At 41.8% G+C, this 25,007-nt stretch overlaps 2 protein-coding genes and 1 long non-coding RNA gene across 3 annotated transcripts in view; 2 read left to right on the forward strand and 1 right to left on the reverse strand.

Annotated features, from left to right (window-relative positions):
• Positions 1–14,139: 14,139 nt before the first annotated feature.
• Positions 14,140–20,788, reverse strand: LOC116641682. The gene is made up of 3 exons (XR_004301221.1): positions 20,607–20,788; positions 19,915–20,007; positions 14,140–14,317 (listed from the first exon to the last, which is right to left on the reverse strand). It is a non-coding gene; the product is annotated as an uncharacterized LOC116641682 (long non-coding RNA).
• Positions 20,789–21,036: 248 nt separating this feature from the next.
• Positions 21,037–24,389, forward strand: LOC116641681 (protein PET117 homolog, mitochondrial). Its single transcript, XM_032419557.1, has 2 exons — positions 21,037–21,141; positions 24,218–24,389. Exons 1-2 carry the CDS (start codon positions 21,046–21,048, stop codon positions 24,365–24,367), a joined length of 246 nt encoding a protein of 81 aa, XP_032275448.1. The 5' UTR covers positions 21,037–21,045; the 3' UTR covers positions 24,368–24,389.
• Positions 24,390–24,646: 257 nt separating this feature from the next.
• KAT14 (lysine acetyltransferase 14) overlaps positions 24,647–25,007 on the forward strand; it is a 34,604-nt gene continuing 34,243 nt past the window's right edge. Inside the window, exon 1 of the mRNA XM_032419556.1 lies at positions 24,647–24,932. Coding sequence (XP_032275447.1) covers positions 24,674–24,932 — 259 coding nt within the window. The 5' untranslated portion in view covers positions 24,647–24,673. The remainder of the gene's footprint in view (positions 24,933–25,007) is intronic.

Here is a 25,007-nt window from a genome sequence, read left to right on the forward strand (position 1 = left end):
CCAGTAGATATAAGATGATTAAAAGTGATTGCAATGGCTGTATTTTATTGCCTTTTTGGCAAAAAGGAGGGAAAATATTTGTATTTGCTTACATATATTTACTCTGGAAAGATTCATGAAAAACTAAGACAGAGGTTATCGGGGCAGGAAGAGAACTGAGCAAATGGGAAGAAAAGCTTTCACTGAGGGTCCTCTTGTGAAATGAACAAATGTGTTTTAAAATGTACACAGAATTTGTTTTGTTTTTTTAATTTTATTTTTATTATTATTATTATTTTTACACAGAATTTGTTTTAATCAGTTATGGTAGGACACACAGACGTGGAAAGGACTTTCACAGCAGAAGAAATTTGCACTCGTCGTCCCCTAGAAACAGGAAGTACAGCATGCAGGGGAAGCACTCGGGGAAGCACCAGAGTTGGTCAAGAGGCAGAGGGAGACAAGAGGAAAAGGTGGGCAAGCGTCTTTACTGTGGTTTCTGAGGAATGGGTGAGGTAGGGTGAGCAGGCTTGATATTGGCTAGTTTGATCATTTCAGTGGGCTCTGGGGCATAGGGGTTGTCCTTACCTTCCTGTTACCTGGCTGGAGTGTAAAAGCCTGACAAAGAGGTGGCTGGGGTATGGACTCTGGATTGGTGGTTTGCACGTGAAAGGCACACTTGCTGGTAACTCCTTCACTATCTCCAGGAATGGCTAGCCCTGGGAGGGGAAGCATCTCTGGGTTCAGCAAGATGTCACATCATCGGGAAATATAGAGAATAAAAAACGTGTCTCCCACAATATGTGAAATGATTAAATATTAATGTGAATGTATTTGCTCCTTCTTGCGAGAGCGGTCTGATACACAGCTCCACCTTCTCTGATACCCAAGATGGCCCCCAGTCTTCAATATTACATGGTGGTGCATGGTCACGGCTGATTGGTCCAGAGTAAGCTCAAGATGGACCAATGAGATTCTTTCTTCTGAAATCTGATACTTCAAACATAGAGAGGCAGGCAAAAAAAATTCTGGAGCTGAGTTTTTTCAAGGACAGTAACAATTATTTTCCATACCTGACTGCCCAATATGATAGCCACTAGCCACATGTGCCTATTAAGTACCTAAAATGTACTGTAAGTGCATCAGATTTTGAAGACTTAGTACAAAAACAAAATGCAAAATATCTCATTAATACATTTTTATATTATTACATGTTCAAAGGATAATATTTTGGATATATTGGGTCAAATAAAATATAGAAAAATTAATTTCACCTGTTTTTTAAATATATATAGCACTAGAAAATGTAAAATGACATCTGTGACTCATGATCTGTCTCCTGGACAACACTACTCTAGATCAACAGAAATCTGTGAACATTCAGGGAAATTTTTCTTTTTATTTATCCAGTGAAAAATTTCTTTCATCTTCCCTTTCCCTGTCTTGGTCATTCAACTCTTCAATTATTTGAAGAACTCATATGCTTCATATATGTATGTGTATAAACTAGCTGGAGTTCATTTCTATTTCTTGCCACAAAATTAAATCATATGATGTTGCGAGTGTTCAGAAAAGGATTAACCCAATCAAAGAGGGGTGACCATAAATTAAACCAAGCAATCCCTATTAGGACACAGAGAATAGAAGTGACAACATGCAGACAAGCAATGTCAACACAGTTTTGAAAGACGGAAGGTTGATGGACAAGCAAGAAACATCAGAACACTGGAAAAGACCACAAATTAGAAGTACAAGAGATTGCTGAAGACAGTGGTGTATTAGTTATCTACTACTGAGTAACAAATTATACCTAAAGCTTAGTGGCTTAAAACAAATAGAATAATTCATCATTGGTCATGGTTCCCATGGGTCAGGAATTCACAAAGCACACTGTGAAGACAGCTGGTCTGTGCTCTAGTGTCTGGGACTCAGTCAAAAGACTCAAAGGTGGGTGCTGGAGTCACCTGAGCGTTCATTCACGGGCAGTTAATGCTGGCTGTTGGCTGGGACTGAGCTAGTTGGGCAGAACCCATAAGTGGCCTCTCCACGTGGCCTGGGCTTCTTCAATCTGGGTTCCATGGCAAGCATCCCATGAAAGAAGAAAAGTCCAGGATAAAGTCCAAGCCACAGAGCATTACTTTTGCTGCATTCTGTTGTTGGTCAAGGCAGTTACAAAGATCCATCCAGATTCAAGAGTAGAGAACATAGACCCCCACCTCTCAATGGAGGTGTGTCAACATTGGTTTGTAAAAAGTATTTATGGAGTGGGATATATATTGGTGTGGCCATTTGGGGAAATATAATTTGCCATAAGAATAAGAGGTGGGACATATTACATGGATATCTATATAAGGAAGATGCAGTTAGAATCATAAGGCCTCTCCCATGTCCCATGCTATCCACCATCTTGCTTTGCCCAGCCCCAGGAATGAAGAACCTGAACCACTCAGGGACACTAGGCCCAGATGAGGCCTTACTGAAAACAGCAGAATTGAACAAAAGTCTACCTACTAATGGGGCATTTCTGGCATCCTTCTCCTGCTGGGCTCCTAGGATGCTGACTGCCAGACCTATTATCTCCCAGTCAGGACATTAGAAGATTCTTCTCTGGAGAAATTCTCAACATAAGAGGAAAAGACCTGTAGATATAAACATTCAGGGTTCCCCAATGAAATGAAGAATGAGGTATCTTAAAAAAAAAAAAATTAGTCCTTGTAATTGAAAAAAAATGATGAAATAGAGTCAACATTTCTTCTTTCTGATGTGAAATATCCCAAATCAATAAGGAGCCCAAGAAACGGAAATACAAACTCATTGTCAGGAAAGTTTAGACTGCTCTGAAACCTTAAGCCAAAATATGGGGTTAGAACAAAGTGCAGGAAAGATATGGAGAAAGGATATTTGCAACTGCAGAGATTAGAAAATAATCAGCCTAGAACATTTTCCAAAATAAGTGTTGCGTCCTGAGACTCTAAAACCAACAACCTCCGGTTGCAACAGCAGGAAAGAGTTCTATAAACTGTTGGTGGCATCTTCCCCGGACCCTTCAGATAGAAGTCTTGAGACACACTCCTCAGGCCTTTTATTCCCATCATTGGCATCAAGAGGGAACCTAGTGTCCTCAGCTTTCCTTTCCTCCAGGGAAGAGGATCAGGGGAGATCCCCAGACCCCCATTCCTATCTATGCCCAACACTCATCCTTGCTTTACAACGTGCCTTGTACATCATTATGCCATTTATTCATGTTTGAGAAGCCCTGGAGGCCCAGCTTAGCCCTCATCACCTGCACTCCCATCCCAGAAAAGCTCTGCACATTCTTTGTTCTGTCCTATTCCCCACCACTGCCTACTCATTAAACCTCTCTTCTACTGTGCAACAAAATCCCCTGTATCCTTAACTTCTCTCAACAGTTCCCCCCTTCCTGCTCTAGCGGAAGTCTGACTTTCCCCTGAGGACATTTTATCCCCTTTGTCCCTCTCAAGGGTGGCTGTTTTTTTCTTCCACACTGGGCAGGAGGTGAGGTATTGTCCTCTCCTTGCTCCTCCTTGCTGCTTCCAGATCATTCTCCCTCTTTCCTCTGCAAATCTCAGCTTTAAATATCCTCTATCACCTTGTATCACCCACTACACCACTATGGCTATACCTATTTCCCTGGGGATATCCCCCGCCCCTTATTTCTTGGCAATCTTAGCCCTTGGCTCAAAATCACTCTGTCGAAAACTTTCAATTCTGGGTGACTTCAATATACTTGTAGGTGACTTTCCAACCTCTGGCCTTTCACTTTCCTGAACTTCTTCTACAACTTTGGCCTTCATCTTACCTCAGCCACTCATTTCCATGGTCACACACTAGACCAGCGCTACTTAGTGTCGGCCATGGGCAAGTGCTAGTGGACGAACTCTTGTTACTAGTCCTCATGAGGTAAGCACAGAAATTCTAGAGGAAGCATTCAGATACTTTCATAGCAATTTGACATTGCTGTGACATCCAACCATGTGATCAGTGCTTTTTGGGTCAGTGTATTTTTTAAAATGTCTTAAAAAAGAAAAAACTCCATTTGTTCCAGTTGTGTGTGTGTGTAGGGGGGCTTGTGATGGATTGCATGAGGGACAAAAAAGAAAAACACTTGCTCTATCACCACAGCTGGCTAGCTGGCTTGAGATGCCCTGCCTAGACCTTGTCACTACCAATAACCACTTCTGTGACATAATCTCACTCTTTTTAAAAAATATTTTATTTATGTATTTGAGAGAGAGAGAGAGAGAGCAGGAGGAGGAGGGGCAGAGGGAGAGGGAGTGAGAATCCCAAGCAGACATCCAGTTGAGCAGGGAGCTGGCTGCGGGGCTCAATCTTAGGACCCTGAGATCATGACCTGAGCTGAAGTCAGATGCTTAACTGAGTGAGCCACCCAGGCGCCCATTTGTATCTTTTAAGTGTGACATAATCTCTCTTTTCATGCCTTCCACTTCTGACTTCCATCACTTACGGTATCTCCAACAATCGTTTGACCCACCAGAACCCCTAATCCATTAATCTGGTCACTTGTTCACTATCCCTCTTGCCTTTTGTTCCATCCCCACCCAGCTTACTTTCCATGACCAGTAATTATCATCACACCCTCCCCTTGCTTATCCCTCTTTCACTTCAGCATACTCACTTGGCAAAACCTCAAGACTGATTAAATCTACCTCTCCACTTGTTCTGGCTTCGTGCCCGTGGAGCTGAACAAGCTGGGGAGAAACACTTTCAAGGCACATCAACAGCTTCAGTTGGATCCCTGATACTGCCCAGGATTCATATTATACTTCCCTTGTCCATTCACTCCCCTATTCTCCTAGATGGCTATTGCACAGATTCTCCTTTGTCCTCAAACAGCTGACACCTCCTTCTCTGTCTTCACTCTCAACTCTTGGCCTTGCTTCCTACTGCAAGGATCTTAGAATCTTAGCATGTAGCTTCTACATCTCCTACTGCCCCATCTACCCAGCTTTACCATTGGCACCCGCATACTCTGTTACCATAGATGCTGCAGTCATTATTCTGCTCTTATCTAAAGCCAATCCCTCCCCTTGAACATTAGATCCCATCGTCTCTTGTTCATTCAAAGAAATCACTCCAGTGATTTCCCCTTCCTTCCCCACACCATCAATGTTTCCCTTTCTCCTGGATCATTCTCATCTGGACACAAGTATGCTGTTGTTGCTCACATCTTAAAAAACAACACAAAACAAAAAAATTATCTTAATTTTACTTTAATGATCATCTACCCCTCTATGTCTTTACTTTGCAGCCAAACTCTTCTGAAGGGTTGTCTGTGTTACTATCTTTAGTTTTTTTCTGCATTCTCTCTTAAATCCTCTCCACTCCGGCTTTCATGTTCACAGAGAAAACCCCTGAAGCAGTTCTTTTCATGATCACCGACAACCTTCACATGGAGAAATCCAGTCTTGGTCCTCCTCTTCCTTAAACCATTAGCATTTGACACAGTTGATCACTCTTCTACTTCACCGGATCTTAGGACATCTGGTCTCTTGGTTTTCTTTCTACTCATTGGCCATTCTCTCTCAGTCACTTTTGCTGGTTCTTCACCTTCAACTACCTCATGCTAGAGTGTCCAAAGACTTTCCCTGGTCTCCTCTATTTACATTTATTTCTTTGGTGATGTCATCCAATCATATAACCTCAAATTCCAGGTATATGTAAACCCCAAATTTATATATCCATATAGACTTCAATCTCAAATTCTAGACTTGTGTATTCAAATGTTTACTCAACATCTCTGTTTAGATGTCTAGTACACACCTCACACTTATGCACAAACTGAACCTTTGATCTTTGCCCACAAGGTCCTGTATCCACAGCCTTTCCCATGGTGAACTCATTCTTCCAATTGCTCAAACCAAAAACTCTGGAGTCATCCTTGATGGTCTCCTTCTCTTAAACCCAACACCCAACCCATCAGCAAATCTGGTTGATTCCATCTTCAAAGCACATCTAGAATTCACCTACTTCTCATCATCCCCACTGCTTCCATCCAGGAGCAAGCCACCACCACTTCTTGTCAAGATTATCAAAACAGACTTATGACTGGTCTTTTGCTTCTATCCTTACCCTCTACAGTCTGTTATCTACCCAGCTGCCAGAGTGATGCTTTTCAGTGGTAAATCTGATTGTGCCGATTCTCTTCTGAGAACCCTGCAATGGCACCCATTCCATTCAGAATAAAAGCCAAAATCCTTCCTGTATTCTACAGGGCGCTAAATGATTTGACCCCACCATTACCTTTCTGATCCCCTCTCTTATCATTCTCAACCCTGACCATTCCACTCTAGCCACACTGCCCTCGTTGTTATGCTGCAAACATGTTAGGCATGGCTCCTCTTCAGAGTCTCTGGACCTGCTATTCCCTCTGTTTGGAATACTCTTCTCCCAGGGGCCCACACAATTCCTCTGTCAGCTTCTGCCCTTCTTTGCTCAATATCACATAGTCAGTGGAGGCCAACACTGATCATCATATTTGTAATTGTAATCAGACTTCTTCTCCTCACTGGCACTCCTAGTCTTCTCACCCTGCTCGGCTTTGCTTATCACTTTCCAACATACAATTCAAGCTATCAATGTATATTTGCATCATTTGTTTTCTCCACAAGAATTCCTTAAGGTTAGATATTTATCAGATTTGTTTATATACATATATCCCAAGTACCTAAAACAGTACCCGACACTTAGTAGTCACCAAACAAATATTTGTTGAATGAATTTAGACTCATAGGTACAGGAAACAAATTGATTACAGGAGGGTGGGTGGGCAGCAAAATAAGTGAAAGGGATTAAGAGGGACAAACTTTCAGTTATAAAATAAATGTCATGGAGATATAATGTACAGCATGGGAAATATAGTCAATAATATTGTAATAACTTTGTAAGGTGACAGATGGAAACTAGACTTAATCATGGGGATCATTTCATAGTGTATAAAAATATCAGTATACATCTGAAATAGGATATTGTATGTTAATTATACATCAATAAAAAATATTTGTTGAGGGGTGCCTGGGTGGCTCAGTCGTTGGGCGTCTGCCTTCAGCTCAGGTCATGATCCCAGGGTTCCAGGATTGAGCCCTGCATCGGGCTCCCTGCTCTGCAGGAAGCTTGCTTCTCCCTCTCCCACTCCCCCTGCTCACGTTCCCTCTCCCGCTGTGTATCTCTCTGTCAAATAAATAAATAAAATCTTTAAAAAAAATATTTGTTGAATGAAGGAGTGAATGAATGAAGAGTGAAGACAGGGCTGAATAAGAAATCACAAGAGAATCCTTATTTGCAGACTCAATCTATCAGTGAGGCTGGGGAGGATGAGGGGATGAAGAGATATTCCTAATTGTGAGCAGAGTTGGTCTTGGTTGGTTGAGGAGAGGTAAAGACTAAAATAATTCACTAACCATGAACCTTATGTCATGAGTAGAATTCTTTTTTTTCCCATGAGTAGAATTCTTGATGTCTTATCTTATGTCCTGACCCTTCTTCCATACATTTCTCCTGCAAATAGCACCACAGAGAACTCACTTCCTTTAAAGATTAAATGATGATAATAATAATTATAGAAGAAGAAGAAGAAATGTTAAAGGATGTATACAGATACCCACAAGAAAACAAAGGAGAGGGGTGCCTGGGTGGCTCAGTCGGTTGAGCACCTGACTCTTGCTTTGGGTTCAAGTCATGATCTCATGGGTTGTGAGATTGAGCCCTATGGCAGGCTCCTCAGCGGGAAGTCTGCTTGAAAGCTTCTCTGCCTCTGCCCCTCCCCCTGCTGATGCTTGTGCTCTGTCCCTCTCTCTCAAAATAAATAAATAAATCTTTAAAAAAAAAAAAAGGAGAAAAATAACAGAAAAAAATGGTAGATGAAGAGCTCTCGCCAGAAAAATGTCACCTAGGAGTAGACAAAAATTTGACCATACATATTGCCATGACTTACAACATTCAACAAAGAAAGCTCAAGAACACAAATTAGAGCTCCACAAGAGACAACAAAAGGAAATGAAGGGTGGGACATGTGTAAAATGGTGAACTAGAAAGCCCTACCTCAGGAATTTCGCTTCTTACTTCAGGAACTCATTTACCCACAGAAACATTAAGAAAACAACAAAAAGCTGTCTGAATAAACATGGTAGGAACTCTAGAAACCAACAAAAGGTTTTAGCAACCAAGCAAACACTCAATCAAGAAAAAACCACCTTCTCAATGGTGAGAAAGTTTTGTGGTAAAGGTAAGTACATGAATAAACATAAAATCCATACCATATGATAGTATTTCATATTTTATTATATTAAACTTCAACATTTTACATTTTATAATTGCAATACTGTTTGTAATTCCACTTTCTAGTTGCTGCAGGATTTAAAAGACAAATGCACGAAAATAATTATGTTAGTGTGTACAAAATTACATAAAGATGTAATTTGTGACACCAAGACATAAGAACATAAAGAAGAGGGATAGAGCTTTATAGGAGTAGAATTTTTGTGTGTAATTGGGTTAAGTGGTATCAATTCAAATTAGATAGTAATAACTATAAGATGTTATATGTAATCCCCAGGGTAACACAAAAAAATCTATAGAATATACATCAAAATAAATGAGAAGGATATAAAAATATGTCATTGCCAAAAAATCAGCTAAACACAAAAGAAGGTAGTAATGGAAGAAATGAAGGACAAAAAAGTTATAAGACCTACAGAAAATGAATAGCAAAATGGCAGAAGTAAGTCCTTCTTTATCAGTAATTACTTTACTTTTTTAAAAGATTTTATTTTTAAGTAATCTCCACACCCAACATGGGGCTCGAGCTTACAACACCGTGATCAAAAGTCACATGTTCTACCGACTAAGCCAGACAGGTGTCCCCTATCGATAATTACTTTAAATAAAACAGATTAAAGTCTCCAATCAAAAGGCATAGATTGGCAGAATGAATTAAAAAACATGATCAAACTATATGCTGTCTACAACAGACTCACTTTAGATTTAAAGATGCAGAATAATTTGAAAGTGAAACAATGGAAAAAAATATTCCATGCAAACAGCAACCAAAAGAGAGCAGAGGTGGCTACATTAATATCAAAAAAGACAGATTTTAAGTAAAAAAACTGTTATAAGAGATAAAGAAGCACATAATATATTGATAAAAAGGTCAATTCACCAAGAAGATATAACAGTTATAAACATATGTACAACAAACATTAGAACATCAAAACATAAGAAGGAAACATTGGCAGAATGGCAGGGAGAAATAGACATTTCTATAATAATAGTAGAAGACTTCCACATACTACTTTCAACAATGATAGACAATCAATAAGGAAATAGAGGACTTTAACAGCACCATAAACCAGACATATACAGAACACTCCTCCCAACAGCAGCATATACATTCTTCTCAACTGACTTCCTGAACATTTTCCAGAAAGACCATATGTTAGGCTAAAAAACAAGTCTTAATGAATTTTAAAGGATTAAAATCAAAGTATCTTTTCTGATCGTGATGGAATGAAGCAAGAAATCAATGACAGGAGGAAAACTGGAAAAGTCACAAATACATGTAAATTAATCACATGCTTTTACACTAAATTCCACACCAGAAACTAATATTACACTGTATGTTAATTAACTGGAATTTAAATAAAAACTTGAAAAAAGAAAAAATAAACAGCATGCTTTTATTTTTTTTTAAAGATTTTATTTATTTATTTGAGAGAAACAGAGAGAGCATGAGCAGGGGGGAGGGGCAGGAGGGGAGGGAGAAGCAGACTCCCTGCCCAGCAGGGAGCCTGATGCAGGGCTCCCTCCCAGGACCCTGAGATCATGACCTGAGCCAAAGGCAGACACTTAACTGACTGAACCACTCAGGCACCCAACAGCATGCTTTTAAATAAAAAATGGGTCAAAGGAGAAATCCCAAGGGAAATTAGAAAATACCTTGAGACAAATGAAAACAAAGACACAAAATACCAAAATGTATGGGATTCAGTGAAAACAGTGCTAAGAGGGAAATTTATAGCAGTAAATGCATACATTGAAAAAGAAGACATATCTCAGATCAATAACCTAACCTTACACTAAAAAGGGGAGCAAACTAAACCCAAATCTAGCAGGAAGAAGGAAATAATAGAGATTGAAGCAGAGATAGAAGTGGAATAGAGAATAGAAAAAACAAATAGAAAAAAAGCAACAGAAAAAAACAATAAAACTAAAAGTTAATTCTTCAAAAAGATCAATGAAATAAACTTTTTTTATTTTTTAAAAGATTTTATTTTAAGTAATCTCCATACCCAACGTGGGGCTTGAACTTACAACCCTGAGATAAGAATTGCATGCTCCACCAACTGAGCCAGCCAGGTGGCCCTAGACAAGCTTTTAGTTCAATTGACTGGGGAAAAAAGATATAAAAGACTCAAATCATCAAAATCAGAAATGGAAGTGTGGACATTATTATAAATTTTGTGGAAATAAAAATATGAATGTTTATATGCCAATCAACAGGATAACCTAGATGAAATGGACAAATTTCTAGAAACAATCTAACAAAACTAAATCATGAAGAAATAGAAAATCCGAATATACCTACATCATTGAGATTGAATAAGTAACCAAAAACCTCCCAACAAAGTAATGTCCTGGGTCAGATGACTTCACTGGTGAATCCTACCAGCTATTTAAAGAATGAACACCAATCCTTCCCCAATTCTTTAAAACACTGAAGAAGAGGGAATACTATGCTATGAGACCCTGATACCAAAAACAGACAAAGACACTATAAGAAAAGAAATTTACACATCAATATCCCTGGTGAATTTTGATGGAAAAATCCCCCAATAAAATACTAGCAAACTGAGTACAAATGATAATTGGCCCTGCAAATAAAAATTTGGATTTGTTAAAAAAAAAAATACCAGCAAACCAAATTCAGCAGCATATTAAAAAAGATTATCTGTCTTGACCAAGTAAGATTTATTCCTGGAACGCAAGCCTGGGTCAATATACAAAAATCAATCAGTGTAATACATCACGTTAACAGAATGAAAGAGAAACCCACATAATCGTCTTGGCTGATAAAGAAAAAGCATTTGACAAAATTCAACACACTTTTTAATAAAAAAAACTCCCCACACTTAATAAACTAGGAATGGAAGGATGCTTCCTCAACATGATAAAGGCCATATATGAAAAACCAATAGCTAACATCATCCCCAATGGTGAAAGACTGAAAGCTTTTCCCCTAATATCCAGGACAAGGCAAGGATGCCCACTTTTGCCACTTCTGTACAACCTAGTGCTGAAGTCCTAGCCAGGGCAACCAGGCAAGAAAAAGAAAAGGCACCTACATTGGAAAGGAAGAAGTGAAATTACCTCTATTTACAGGTGATATACTTTTATATGCAGACACCCCTAAAGAGTCTATACACAATAAAACAGAGCTAATAAATACAGCAAAGTTGTGGGATACAAGATCAATGTACACAAATCACCTGCGGGTTTTTTTTTAAGGATTTTATTTATTTATCTGTCAGAGAGAGAGAGCACAAGCAGGGGGAGTGGCAGGCAGAGGGAGAAGTAGGCTCCCCACTGAGCAAGGAACTCCATGTGGGACTCAATCCCAGGACCCTGGGATCATGACCTGAGCTGAAGGCAGACGCTTAACGACTGAGCCAGCCAGGCACCCCTCATCAGCAGTTTTTTAAAGATTTATTTATTTGAGAGAGAGAGAGAAAGAAAGAGCACAAGTGAGGGAGAGGGGTAGAGGGAGAGGAAGGCACAGAATCTCAAGCAGACTCCCCACTGAGCATGGACCCCCCCCATGCGGGGCTTGCTCTCAGGACCCCAAGATCATGACCTGAGCCGAAATCAAGAGTCAGGCGCTTAACGGACTGAGTCACGCCGGCACCCCCAGCTGGATTTCTATACATGAACAATGAACAGTCCATGAAAGGAATTAAGAAAACAATTCTGTTTAAAACAACATCAAAAATAATTAAATACGTAGGAATGAATTTAACAAAGGAGGAGAAAGACTTGTACACTGGAAACTCAAAATATTACCCCCCCAAATTAAAGAAAGATACAAATAAATGGAAAAACATTTCCTGATGAATTGAAAGACTTAGCACTGGACAATATTCCCCTAAGTGATCTACAGATCCTGTGCAATCCCTATCAAAATCCAAGTGATATTCCTTGCAGAACTAGAAACACCAATCTTAACATTCATATGCAATCTCAAGGGACCCCAAATTGCCAAAGCAATCTTGAAAAATATCAAAGTTGGAGGACTCAGATTTGATTTCAAAACTTATTATAAACCTACAGTAATCAAAACAGTGTTGTTCTGTCTGGCATAAGGACAGACTTACAGACCAATGGGATAGAATAGAGAGCCCAGAAGTAACCGCTCACGTATATGGTCAATAATTTTTAACAAGGGTGTCAAGTTCACAGCAAATGATGCTGGAGTATCTTGTAGTGCCAGAAAGTAAGCAAGTATGAGGAAAAAAAAAAAAAAAAAAAACAAACCCATTGGCGGGGATGTGTCAAAGGGTACAGGAGCCTGCTGAAAGAGCTCCCAGTGGCCAAAACTGCAACAATTTGAGCCACAAGATAAAGAAATGCTGTGTTATAAACCAAAGTATAAAATAAGTATGTGTGAGTCCACACTGATATAAATGATTGAATACATTACTAAATGGGAGAGAAGAGACAAATCTCCTATACAGAATTCCAAATAAATTAAATAGATCCTCCACTGAATTCACAGCGATCAATTTCAGTGCCAGAGGAAAAATTGTGTTGGACTTATTGAAATGAAGTCTATTGATTCCAACACGTCACCTTCTTAAGGGATTTTCAAGGGCAGTTTCAACAGTGATTTTTGCTTTACATGCTGAGGGCTGACTTCAGAAGTTAAACCTGAAGATGATGGGGCCCTGTTAAATTCCCTGCCTGTTAAAGCCCACTACAGGGCCATACACGAGGCAGAGCTCCATGTTTGCTTTTTAAAAAGTCATAAGGGTGCTTTACGGGGTGTCATGTGATGTGATGTTTCCGCACTCATTTGGTGTTGAGATTGGAACATTTACACAAAGGTCAGATGCTGGTGCCGATGCAGCTGACACCCTCCACCTTCTTCCTAAACAAATCGGCCTCCTCGCTGCCCCCTCTTTCTATCAGAGACCTGCCCTGTGCAGCCTTCTCATGCATTGCCTTAGGTGTCCGCCCTCACCTGCTACATTCGCGCCCACCGTCTATCCCACTTTAAACCTATGCCTTCCTATTAATATCTCCCACTAGAGTACTGATGATTAATATTCCCTTAAACAGAAGTGACTTGGAAACCCGGCTTTCCCATAATAGCTGCAAAGACCTGGCCCCGATTCAAGCCCACAAAACACAAGCCAAATTACACACTGGGTGGTGAAGGCATATTTCTTTTTTCTTTTTTTCCAAATCCCGCCCTTGTATGAGTTAAAGTGGAAGAAGTATTGTGTGACCACATTGTTCAAACATAGGGAGATGACTGTCCTCCTCCAGCTTGGTTTTCATTTCTTGGTTCGTCCCCAAGCCCCTGATTTCCGACTGTACTTCTTTTTGATGTCTCCTCTTCCTTAGAAAAGGCTGGAGGGGAGGGCAGAGGGCAGTATGGGGCTTCATCCCCTAGAAGTGCAGAGCCATAGAGGTTTCTAAGAAGGTCAGATTTATATTTTTGTCTTAGAAATTAAGCTCAGGCTGATGGCAGAGGTTGTGTCTCCCAGTGATTTTCCATAGGAAGAATGATCATGCAAGCAATCAATTTCAAAGGGACTTCAAGGGTTGAAAACAACTCAGCAAGGGTGGGTTACCCTCAAAGCTCACAAGCTTCCAGCACACCTGAGTTTGAGCAGATATGCTTCTGAGGCTTCCTGTTTTTTTTTTTTTTTTTTTAAGATTTTATTTATTTATTTGAAAGAGAGAGAAAGCACATGAGAGGGGGGAGGGTCAGAGGGAGAAACAGACTCCCTGACAAGCAGGGAGCCTGATGCAGGACTCGATCCAGGGACTCCAAGATCATGACCTGAGCTGAAGGCAGTCGCTTAACCAACTGAGCCACCCAGGCGCCCCCTGAGGCTTCCTGTTTTAATGTCACCACTGGCCCCGTTTCCAATGCCCATCAAAACCGACACTGAAGGGACAGGAGTTGTGAATGGAGCACTATTGTCTCTCTATGGGGAGAGCAGTGGTCATTCTCGGCACATCTGGGTCAGTCCAAAGTTGAGAGGGGTGGGAGCTCATATGATCTCAGGATACCAGGACACTAGGAGAAAGGCAGAGACATGAGGTTCAGAAGTTCTGGCCCAGAACAAATTGTATTTAACTAGCCATGTTTCCAAATCTTTGTCCAATCCTGATATACATAAAAAAGGGGTATTTGTATAGCTCGCTGGGATCAGCTTGAGGGAGCTTGGATAATTCTAAATGGAGCTTCATGGAAGGGCGCCTGGCTAGCTCAGTTTGTAGAGCATGAGACTCTTAAATGCAACTTAATGGATAATCATTATTTACATTGTCTTTATATATATTCTTAAAAAAATAAAGATAAAAACAAAAAAAATCCATGATACTCTATAATTATGAGAAGAAAAACAAAAACAAAGTGTGGGGGCAGATTTGAATATTACATCCATGTAAAATTTCCTGGTAACAACTCTGTGATTTTTTTTTTTAAATGAAAAACTACAGGGCGCCTGGGTGGCTCAGTTGGTTAAGCGACTGCCTTCGGCTCAGGTCATGATCCTGGAGTCCCTGGATCGAGTCCCGCATCGGGCTCCCTGCTCGGCAGGGAGCCTGCTTCACCCTCTGACCCTCCCCCCTCTCATGTGCTCTCTCTCTCTCTCTCATTCTCTCTGTCTTAAATAAATAAATAAAATCTTTAAAAAAAAAAAAAAAGAAAGAAAAACTACAGCTTGTTTCTCTGTCTCTTTTTTATACCAAGTTTTATGTTTAAATCTGCACAGAGGGGCACCTGGCTGGCTCAGTCCGAAGAAGGTATGACTCTTTTTTTTTTTTTTTAAAGATTTTATTTATTTATTTGAGACAGAGAGAATGAGAGAGAGAGAGAGAGCACATGAGAGGGGGGAGGGTCAGAGAGAGAAGCAGGCTCCCTGCCGAGCAGGGAGCCCGATGCGGGACTCGATCCAGGGACTCCAGGATCATGACCTGAGCCGAAGGCAGTCGCTTAACCAACTGAGCCACCCAGGCGCCCAGAAGGTATGACTCTTGATCTCGGTTTCGTGAGTTCAAGCCCACGTTGGGTATAGAGATTACTAAAAAATAAACTTAAGAAAAACAAAAATGAAAAAAATGAAAAATAAAATGTCTGCACATAAATTCTGATCAAGACTTTTTTTTAAAGATTTTTAAAGATTTGTGATTTAAGATTTTTTAATTTATTTGAGAGAGAGAGAGAGAGAGAGAGAGCACAAGCAGGGGGAGGGACAGAGGGAGAGGGAGAAGCAGACTCCATGCTCAGCCGGGAGCCCGATGCAGGGCTGGATCCCAGCACCCTGGGATCATGACCTGAGCCGAAGGCAGACGCTTAACCGACTGAGCCATCCAGGTGCCCCGAGCAGTCGAAATTATATTTAAAGGCTCTAGTAGCTCTTTTCTTCCATTAACAATGGTAATGTTACATTTTTTTTTTCTGATAATGTGACTGGATTTTGAATCCAAAAGAACTCGGTCACACCAAGTATTTGGAAACTATGAAACTCATCTATGATTTGGGCAAGCTTGGTGAGGGGCCTTACTGCTGCGCCCGCTGAGATGTCACCAGAAGGCCCACTGAGCTGCAAACGAAGAGACATTTCCTAAATATGTGAGCAAGGATTCAGGACCACTCCCAGCAGCAGTAGTGACAGGAGCTGTCCCCCTCCCCCCAGGGCCCAGGGGTTCCCATCTTAAGGCTCCCTGGCGGGGATGCTCCAACTTGCATTATCACCACCTGCCTGGCTTTGGTGCAGCCGTGATACTAATTCTTTGTCTCAACCAGAAAGCCAAGGAGGTAGCAGACATATCATTGTACCCATAGTACAGAGGAGGAAGCTGAGGCCCCAAAGGTCAGGGATTATCCCCCGAGTGAAGCCAGAATCCCTGCTTCCCACCTCTTTGTTCCTGCAGGCCTCACTCACAGAGACTATCTTCTGAGAACAATATTCTGCTGGATGCTGCAAGGCTCTCCTATCAAAAGGAGGAATGGAAGACCCCAAACCAGAATTCCAAGGGGCCCATATGAATGGGGCACATCTCTCAGAAGTCCATTTTCCAGTGAACATCCCAGGGAGGTGAATGCTATTCTCCCAGAACCTACGGAGGGTTCCTGGGGGATTTTTCTGTTCTCTTCTGGTTCTCTCTCCCTCCCCTCTCCCATCAGTGCCTAGTCCTCTCTTCCTCTTTCCTCTCCTCCCTCTCTTGCTTAACTCTCTCCTCCCACTTTTTAAGTCGTTAAAATACAGGATTGGAAGATTCTAGATACACATATTCTCCTTGTATCTATTGACAGAAGATATATGTTCTGTTTTAAACTTTAAACCAGGCAAATTTAATCTTTTATGTCTTTGAAAACAAAATTAAAAACCAATTAGGTTGCTCTGTAACTTTCTGGCTGTGGGCTCTGGGCAAGTTATATACCGCTCTGTGCCTCAGTTTCCTCACCTGTAAAATGGGGACACGAACAGCACCCATTTTGTAGGGTCATTGTGAAGATGAAATGAGTTGATACATATAAACAGCCTTTTTTCACCTTCTTTTAACAGCTTCAGTAAAATTATTAATATATCATAAAATTTACCCTTTAAAGTACCCAATTCAGTGGGTTTTAGCAGAGTCAAGAGTTGTGCACCCATCCTCATGATCTAATTCTAGAACATTTTCATTACCCCCAAAAAGAAACTCATTTGCCATTACTCCCCATCTCCCAAATCCCCCAGCCCTTGGCAAACAGGGATTTGCCTATTCTGGACACTTTAAATAAATGGAATCATACAATACCTGATCTTTTGTGCTTCTTTTACTTAGCATACTGTTTTCAAAGTTTCAAGGTTCATCCATGTTGTAGCATATAGCATATAGCATATTCTTTTTTTTTTTTTTTGGCATTCTTAAATGAACTTTTTTTTTTATTAACACATAATGTATTATTTGTTTCAGGGGTACAGGTCTGTGATTCATCAGTCTTACAAAATTCACAGCGCTCACCATAGCACATACCCTCCCCAATGTTTATCACCCAGCCACCCCATCCCTCCCAGCCCCCACCACTCCAGCAACCCTCAGTTTGTTTCCTGAGATTAAGAGTCTCTTATGGTTTGTCTCCCTCTCTGGTTTCGTCTTGTTTCATTTTTCCCTCCCTTCCCCTGTGATCCTCTGTCTTGTTTCTCAAATTCCTCATATCAGTGAGATCATATGATAATTGTCTTTCTCTGATTGACTTATTTCACTTAACATAATACCCTCTAGTTCCGTCCACATCGTTGCAAACGGCTATATCAGTACTTCTTGTCTTTTCTTTTGATGTGTGTATATGTGTATGCATAATTTATTTTTTCTTCTTGATGCTTTAAAATTTTTCTTACAATTTCTTTTCTTCCTAACTTTATTGAGGAATAATTTACAAATAAAAATTGTTTATATTTATGGTGTACAATGTGATGACTTGATACATCTACACATTGTGAAATAATGACTGCAATCAAACTCATTAACACATCCATCACTTCAAATTGTTACCTTTTTGGTGTGTGGTGAGGACACTTAAGATCTACTCTATTAGCAAATTTCAAGTATACAACACAGTAGGATTCACTCTAGTCACCATGCTGTACATTAGATCCCCACAACTCATTCGTCTTATAAATGAAATGGTCAACAGGTAGATGAAAAGGTGCTCGACATCACTGATTGTCAGGAAAATCAGAAGACCCAAATTATAACCACAAAGAGGTATCACCTCACACCTGTTAGAGAGGCTGTCATCAGAAAGACAAGAAGTAAGAAGTGTTGGTGAGGATGTGGAGTAAAGTAGGTAGGAATGTAAACTGGTGCAGCCGCTATGAAATACAGTATGCAGATTCCTCAAGAAATTAAAAATAGAACTATCATGTGATTCAGCAATTGCACTTCTGGGTATACAACCAAAGGAAATAAAATCAGGATTTTGAGGAGCTATCTATACTCCCATATCAGTTGCAGCATTAATAGCCAAGATATGGAAACATTGTAAGTGTCCACTGACAGATGAATGGATAAAGAATATCACACACACACACACACACACACACACACACACACACACAGGAATATTATTCTGCCATGAAAAAGAAGGAAATCCATTTGCCACAACATAGATGAACCTGGAGGGTATAATGCTAAGTGCAGTAAGCCAGACACAGAAAGACAAATACTGTATGATCTCACTTATATGTGGAACCTAAAAAAGTCAAAGTCACAGAAGCAGAGAGTAGAAGAGTGGGAGCTGGGGGTGGAGGAAATAGATCCTGGTAAAGAGATAAACAGCTTTGAAATGCATGTAGCACATTAATGTGCTAAGTGCCAATATTATGAAGTGATTTTTTTTAACCCTCCCTGTAGGTGGGTGGGTCTCAATTTTATGCCTTCTACCTTGTAGTAGGAGCTCTGCGATTATTTCAGGAGCACCTCTTACTGAGATTCTCCAATGGTTAGGCAGGACTTTTCCATTTAGTTGGCATAAGTGATGATTTACCATTGAGAAAAAGAGAGTGAGGAATTCAAGACCAATCAGCACCTGGCTCCTGGAGGAGAGTTGCTGGAAGGTTCTGACAGAGAACTGGGTCTTGAATCTTCTGTATTAGGTGATACTGACTCTGGAGCAGGAATCCACACCCATACTTAACTTTGGGGAACAGTTCATTGCTGTCTTAGCTTGGGCCGCTGTAACAAAAATACCAAAGACTGCATGGCTTAAACAACGGAGATTTGTCAGTTATGGAGGCTGGGAATTCTGAGATCAGGGTGCCAGCCTGGTTGGGTTCCAGTGAGGGCCCTTCCTGGTTTGCAGACAGCCGTCTTCTTGCTATGTCCTCACATGGTGGATAGCAAGCTTTAGTTTCTTGCTCTTCTTATAAGGACACTAATCCATCCTGGGGGCTCTACCCTCATGACTTTATCGAAACCTAACTACCTCCCAAAGGCCCCATCTCCTATAACTAGGGGGTTAGGATTTCAACATAAGAGTTTTAGGAGGGGACACAAACACGCAGTCCATAACGAATGCTACTTGTTAACCGTCTCCCTGTCTTTTTTTTTTTTTAAGATTTTTTTATTTATTCATTTGACAGAGAGAGATACAGCGAGAGAGGGAACACAAGCAGGGGGAGTGGGAGAGGGGGAAGCAGGCTCCCGCTGAGCAGGGAACCCAATGCGGGGCTCGATTCCAGGGCCCTGGGATCATGACCTGAGCCAAAGGCAGATGCTTAACGACTGAGCCACCCAGGTGCCCCTCCCTGTCTTTTTTATTGTGATTATTGGATATAGGGGTCTGCAGTCATTCTCTCATTTCAGTCATTTATGTGACAGTAATCACACAAAATACCCTGTCAAGGGTCATAAATATTTAAATAGATAATCCACTTTTTCATTTGACATTGTTAACACATAAAGGATTTTTAAAAGTAGAATAAAACTACATTTAAAGAAGACAAATTGAAAAATTAGTCACAATAGAATGAAAGGCCATCTAACTCTGACAAATTCTAAGGCCATGTAGCTCTGCTGAAGGCTCACTGACTCAGAGAAAAATATCTGGAGTCCACCACAAGTAAAAAGCAGTCCAATATAGTTTTTTTTTTTTTCTATTAGAGAAGTATACAAATATACCTTGAATTAAAGTTCTTCTAACTCCACGGTCTATTAAGGCAGGAACCCAGTTTTCCAATTCAGTGGTACATCCTCCTCTGGCTGAGAAAAATACTGTGGACAAAATGTGATTTGAAAAGAGTATTTAAATTTTTTTATTTTATTACATTTCTTAAGAGCAATAATCACCTCATGCCATTTATGCTAAAATAACAGAAACTGGAATAGCAAGGCACTACAGAAATGAATGATGGAGAAGCCCTTGGGTGATCCTAACCAAGACCTGGCCCTAATCAACATTGTCCACAGTTGTTTCCATAGGAAGAAACTTACTCCCTGTGAATTCCAGTGGGAAAGAATGACTTAATGGGAATACTCTTCATTGTCTGCTCTATCAGATACTTTATAGTTTCTGGAAAGCCAAACTTCTTTCTACCATAAGGAAAAGTGAAAATGATGTCTTGCACAATGCCTGACGCATTCTATCATTCATTCATTCATTTATTCATTTTCCTAGTAATGTGGGAATCGGGAATCCTGTCTTATTGGTGAGGGAACTGAAGTTCCAAAGGTATAAAGGTGATCTCTTAAAGATTACACGGGAAACAATTTGACCAACGCTTTTCTTATCTGGAGGCAACGAGGCATTGCTGTTCAGTTAGCATGCTCTTTAGCCAGAAGACTTTCGGTTTTAAGAAAAATCAGAGACTGACCAGGCAGCACACAGCATCAAGATGAAAACAGGTGACAGTGTCTACAACATTTAATTATGAATCTTCAAGCAAGAACTCCATCTTCTGGTGGCACCTGCCCCTCCAAAGGGGCAATGAGGCTGCGTTTGGGGAAGCTGGTATGGAGCAAAGGACCCGGCTCACCGTCGCGCTCAGAGGGGACAGGTGTGTGTGTGCGTGCCAGGGTCGGGAGGAGAGGCAGAGGCACTCCTGCCCCATGACCGCAACCGCAGCCACGTTTTCCGCGGAGCGAGACGCCGCTCGGCTCTCGATTGCTCGCGCCTGGCGCGGCGGGCGGCGCACCCGGAGGCCGGGGCTCTGCGCTCGAGCGGTCGAGCCTGACCCGTACCCGGAGAGAATCGCTCAGCGACTGCCCCGGGCCCGGGGCGGGTAGGAGGAGGCCGCAGTGGCCGGCGCGGGGATGTCGAGGAGCTCGAAGGCGGTGCTGGGCCTCTCGGTGGTGCTGACGGCGGCCACCGTGGCCGGCGTGCATCTGAAGCAGCGGCAGGACCGGCAGGTCGGTGTCACGTGACCGCCTCTTCCGGGGCCCGCGCCCGGTGGCCGCGGCGACGGCGACCTTGGGCCCGCTGGTCTCTCTCCGCGTGGTTCTCCGCTGCTCCTCGTCTTTCCCTCTTTCGTGGGCTCCGCGGCGGCGCGGCCCGCCTCCCCCGCGCTCTCGCGACTGCGGCCTGGCCGCCGCTCGCCGGGTCCTGGGCGCCGCAGTCCCCGCGGCCGCGTGCACCGGGAGGCCTCGGGCGACCCCGTCCTGGCCGGCGCCTGGGAGCCCCGGCCCTCGGCGCCGCAGCCGCCTGGCTCCCGCTAAGGCCCACCCGCGGCGTGGTCGGCGGTCCCGTTCCCAAGTCACCGCCAACCTGCAGTGACACCGACCTTTCAGCGTCTCACCTGGGCTGCTGCAAAGTCGAAGCGGGGAAGGGGTTTGCGTGGGGTGCACTCAGCAAGTTGTCGGCCTCTCCCCAACCCCAGGCCCAAGGTTGAGGCTCAATCCTAATGTGTTTCAGTGCTAGTGAAATTTTATCCCAGGATTAAGGAGGCTTCCCCGCATCCACTTTCCGTGCCTTTGGCCAAGGTAATTTGATGGATGCTTTTTTTTTTTTTTTGTCTTTTGTCTTTTAAGGAGCAGTTTGCTATGGAAACCAGATTCCGGGAACTAGAGATACCAGCCTCCATGTTTTCTTTTTTTCGGTACTTGTATTTCTGGAAATAACCGTGACTTACTGATGGGTAGACTGGCCGTCCATTCTGTGTCTCTCAGTTCCTATTCTCTTTACTCTAGTTGGCGCATGTTTAATGACCGATCTCTGTGTGTTAGGCACCATACTAGGCACGTTGAGAAAGATAAGGAAGGACAGGCCTCCCTGAGTCTGTAACTGATTCACAGCAATGCGGAACGTTGAGTGTGAGAACAAGCAACTAGGTCAGCGCGTGTGTTAGGGTTGAGCCTAGTTTGCTAAGGGTGGAAATAATGAACTGGATGAACTAGTAAACAGTCTTTTCTTGCATTGGGCTGAGCAGTGTGCTTGGTATACAGAGATGAAGCAGATGAGGTCTTTGTCCTTGTTGTTCACAGTTTGTGGAAATCAGAGAAAGGTGTGATGGTGTAAGAATTTTGGGGAGGGGGTATTGGGATGAATCATGACAGGGTGTGAAAGGTTAGAGATTTGGGAATAAAGTATGGCTTCTGAAGGGGGTAGCTTTTGGAACACAGGCAGGAGAGTTCCTCTTCTAAGAAGTGAAAGGAAATGAGGGTGATCAAAAGAAATTTGAGATGGAGTAGAGGATTTAGCTCTGAGGTCAGTGAAGGCAGGGATTTTCAAAGAGTATGGGGTAGGATGGGTAAGAACTTGGTTCTGAACTAGCCACACATCTCATGTTCCTGGGAAGTTTTTTACAACCTAACCTACTCCAGACTTCTTAAATCAGAATCTCTTGGATCTTGGAGGTGGGGGATCCAGCTTAGGTATGTTTTAAAAGCTACCCAGGGAATTCTAACATGCAGGCTGGGTTGAATATCACTGTGCTAGAGAATGGAAGAACAGAAAGAGCTAGATATTTGGAAGTTAGGTGAAGAGAAGATTGACCAGAATAACCTGTGTTTATTTTACATCCAGTCATTCACCGTGGACTTTCTTTCTCGCCTGGGAGGGAGTAAAACAGATGATTGACACTGTGGGTGTGTTGGAAGTTTCAAGGAAGCAAGAAATAAAATAATGACTGTAGTTTACTATCATTTTTGACTGTCTGCCACATACCAGGTACTGACATTCATCCTTACAGGAACCCAGCAAAAAGAGTAGTGCTATATGAGTAATGGTCAAGAGGTCTTGGTGGTTAGGAAGATAGTTAAGTGGAAGTCACAGGCAATCAGCATATATTGAAACTTGGAGGAAGGTAGCAAATGGTGGCCGGAGAGCAAGCTCCTAAGCCATATGCTGAAGTCTGAGAAAGGAAAGGTGGGATCTCAGAGGCAGGTGTGGGAAGAATGATTCCAGCCAATGGTGTGCGCTTTGGGAGGTGGGGTGGGAGTGTGGGTGGGTGTGTCATGGTTCATGGAGCACAGGACCAAATACCTGGAGAGGGAGGAGTCAAATGTCTCTGGAGATGTGGTCAAGGAGCAGTGTTCCAAAAAGTTGGTTTTCAGTTGTATTGTCTGTTCCAGGACTCTTAAATTCCCCAGACTCCTTGGTAAGAGCGAATGACACTCTAGGCTTGGAGGAGGTCCAGCAAGTAGGTACTTTGTGAGTTTTTAAAATAGACCTGATAATTTAAAACAAAAAAACAACCCCAAGCCTGGGCCCCACCCCCATTAATTCTACCTCACAAGGCCACTGTTAAAAAAAATTAGAGTATTTTGTGACCTAAAAACTGTAAAATGGTAATTATTAGTAATGACTGGATTTTTGCTTTAAAAAGTCTCACCTTAAGTGCTAGGTCCATGTTCTGGAATTTTCTGCCTGTCTTTAGTGCTTATCAAAGTATACCACTGATGGGCCTTTATTTTTTCGTCTGGTAGTAGCAGAGTCTCGGTTATGTAACTGGTTGGTAATTCTTTATAATTTTTACTTCTTCTCTTTACACACTAGAAAAAACCAAGTTCTTTCCTTTCTTGCATCCTATTTAAATTTCAGTAACCTTTTTTTTGCTTTCTTTGATGTTTATTATTCAGTGAGGATAATTGCTAACATGAGTGTAGTTCATAGAGTTACTGTAGTAAATCTCACCAAGTCTTTTAAAGCATTGAATATCAATTAAGCTTTTAAAGTTCAACACAGGAGCAGTTTTTTCCTTTTTAAGTTAATGTTATTTCCTATTAAGTTTCTATACTGAATGTTCAGGAATTTCTTAAAATAATGGTAAGAAGTCATTTTAGTGATAACACTAGTGGAGCACACTACCAAATTAATCTGATGGTTTATTACATTTTACATTTATGCAGAAAGTTGAAATAGTAATTGGGTATTTGGAGTCTGAAAGTTTTCAGTGTATTTTAGTAGCACTGTTACTCGGATTGAATGGCACAAGGATGGGAACCACCTGTTTAAGGTGTTACTGAAATCTGTTTCTTACGTTTTTAGAGGCTTCATGATGGAGTGATCAGAGACATTGAGAGACAAAATCGGAAAAAAGAAAACATTCGTCTTTTGGGAGAACAGATTATTTTGACTGAGCAACTTGAAGCAGAAAGAGAGAAGATGTTATTGGCAAAAGGATCTCAAAAAACATGACTTGAAATGGATGTCAAATATTGATGGGACAGTGTCAAGTGTGGGTGTGCGAGTGTGGATGGAGAATAGCTTAGTGAGGTCTTTAACCTTTTTTTGGTCACTGTCCTTTCCAGCTTGACCAAAGAAAAGGGCAGTGGACCATATATTCTAAATTACTGCTTTAAAAGTCCCTGCTGAGTCAAGAAGCAGGCAGACACTCTTCTGAAGAATTTCTGTCTGTGTGGTCCTGGTAGAAGCCCCGGTAAGCTTGGTGTCCAGAGCTTAGGATTGTTAGTGAAAAGCACTTTGGAACTGTGAGAGGAAGGGATGGATAGTAACATGCACTTGAGTAGTTTGATAAGCCGGCACGATGATGAAGCCACGAGAACATCTACCTCAGAAGGGCTGGAGGAGGGGGAGGTGGAGGGGGAGACTCTCCTGATTGTGGAATCGGAGGACCAGGCATCAGTGGACTTATCTCATGATCAGAGTGGGGATTCCCTCAACAGTGATGAAGGAGATGTGTCGTGGATGGAGGAGCAACTGTCCTACTTCTGTGACAAGTGCCAAAAATGGATCCCGGCCAGTAAGGAGCTTCTCAATTCCTTTGATTTGTCAATTCCTGCGTGAAGGTTGTTTTTCTAACCTGTGAGCCAAACAT

Source organism: Phoca vitulina, unplaced genomic scaffold (genome assembly GCF_004348235.1).
Source record: "Phoca vitulina isolate PV1807 unplaced genomic scaffold, GSC_HSeal_1.0 scaffold22, whole genome shotgun sequence".
Classification (NCBI taxonomy): Eukaryota; Metazoa; Chordata; class Mammalia; order Carnivora; family Phocidae; genus Phoca; species Phoca vitulina.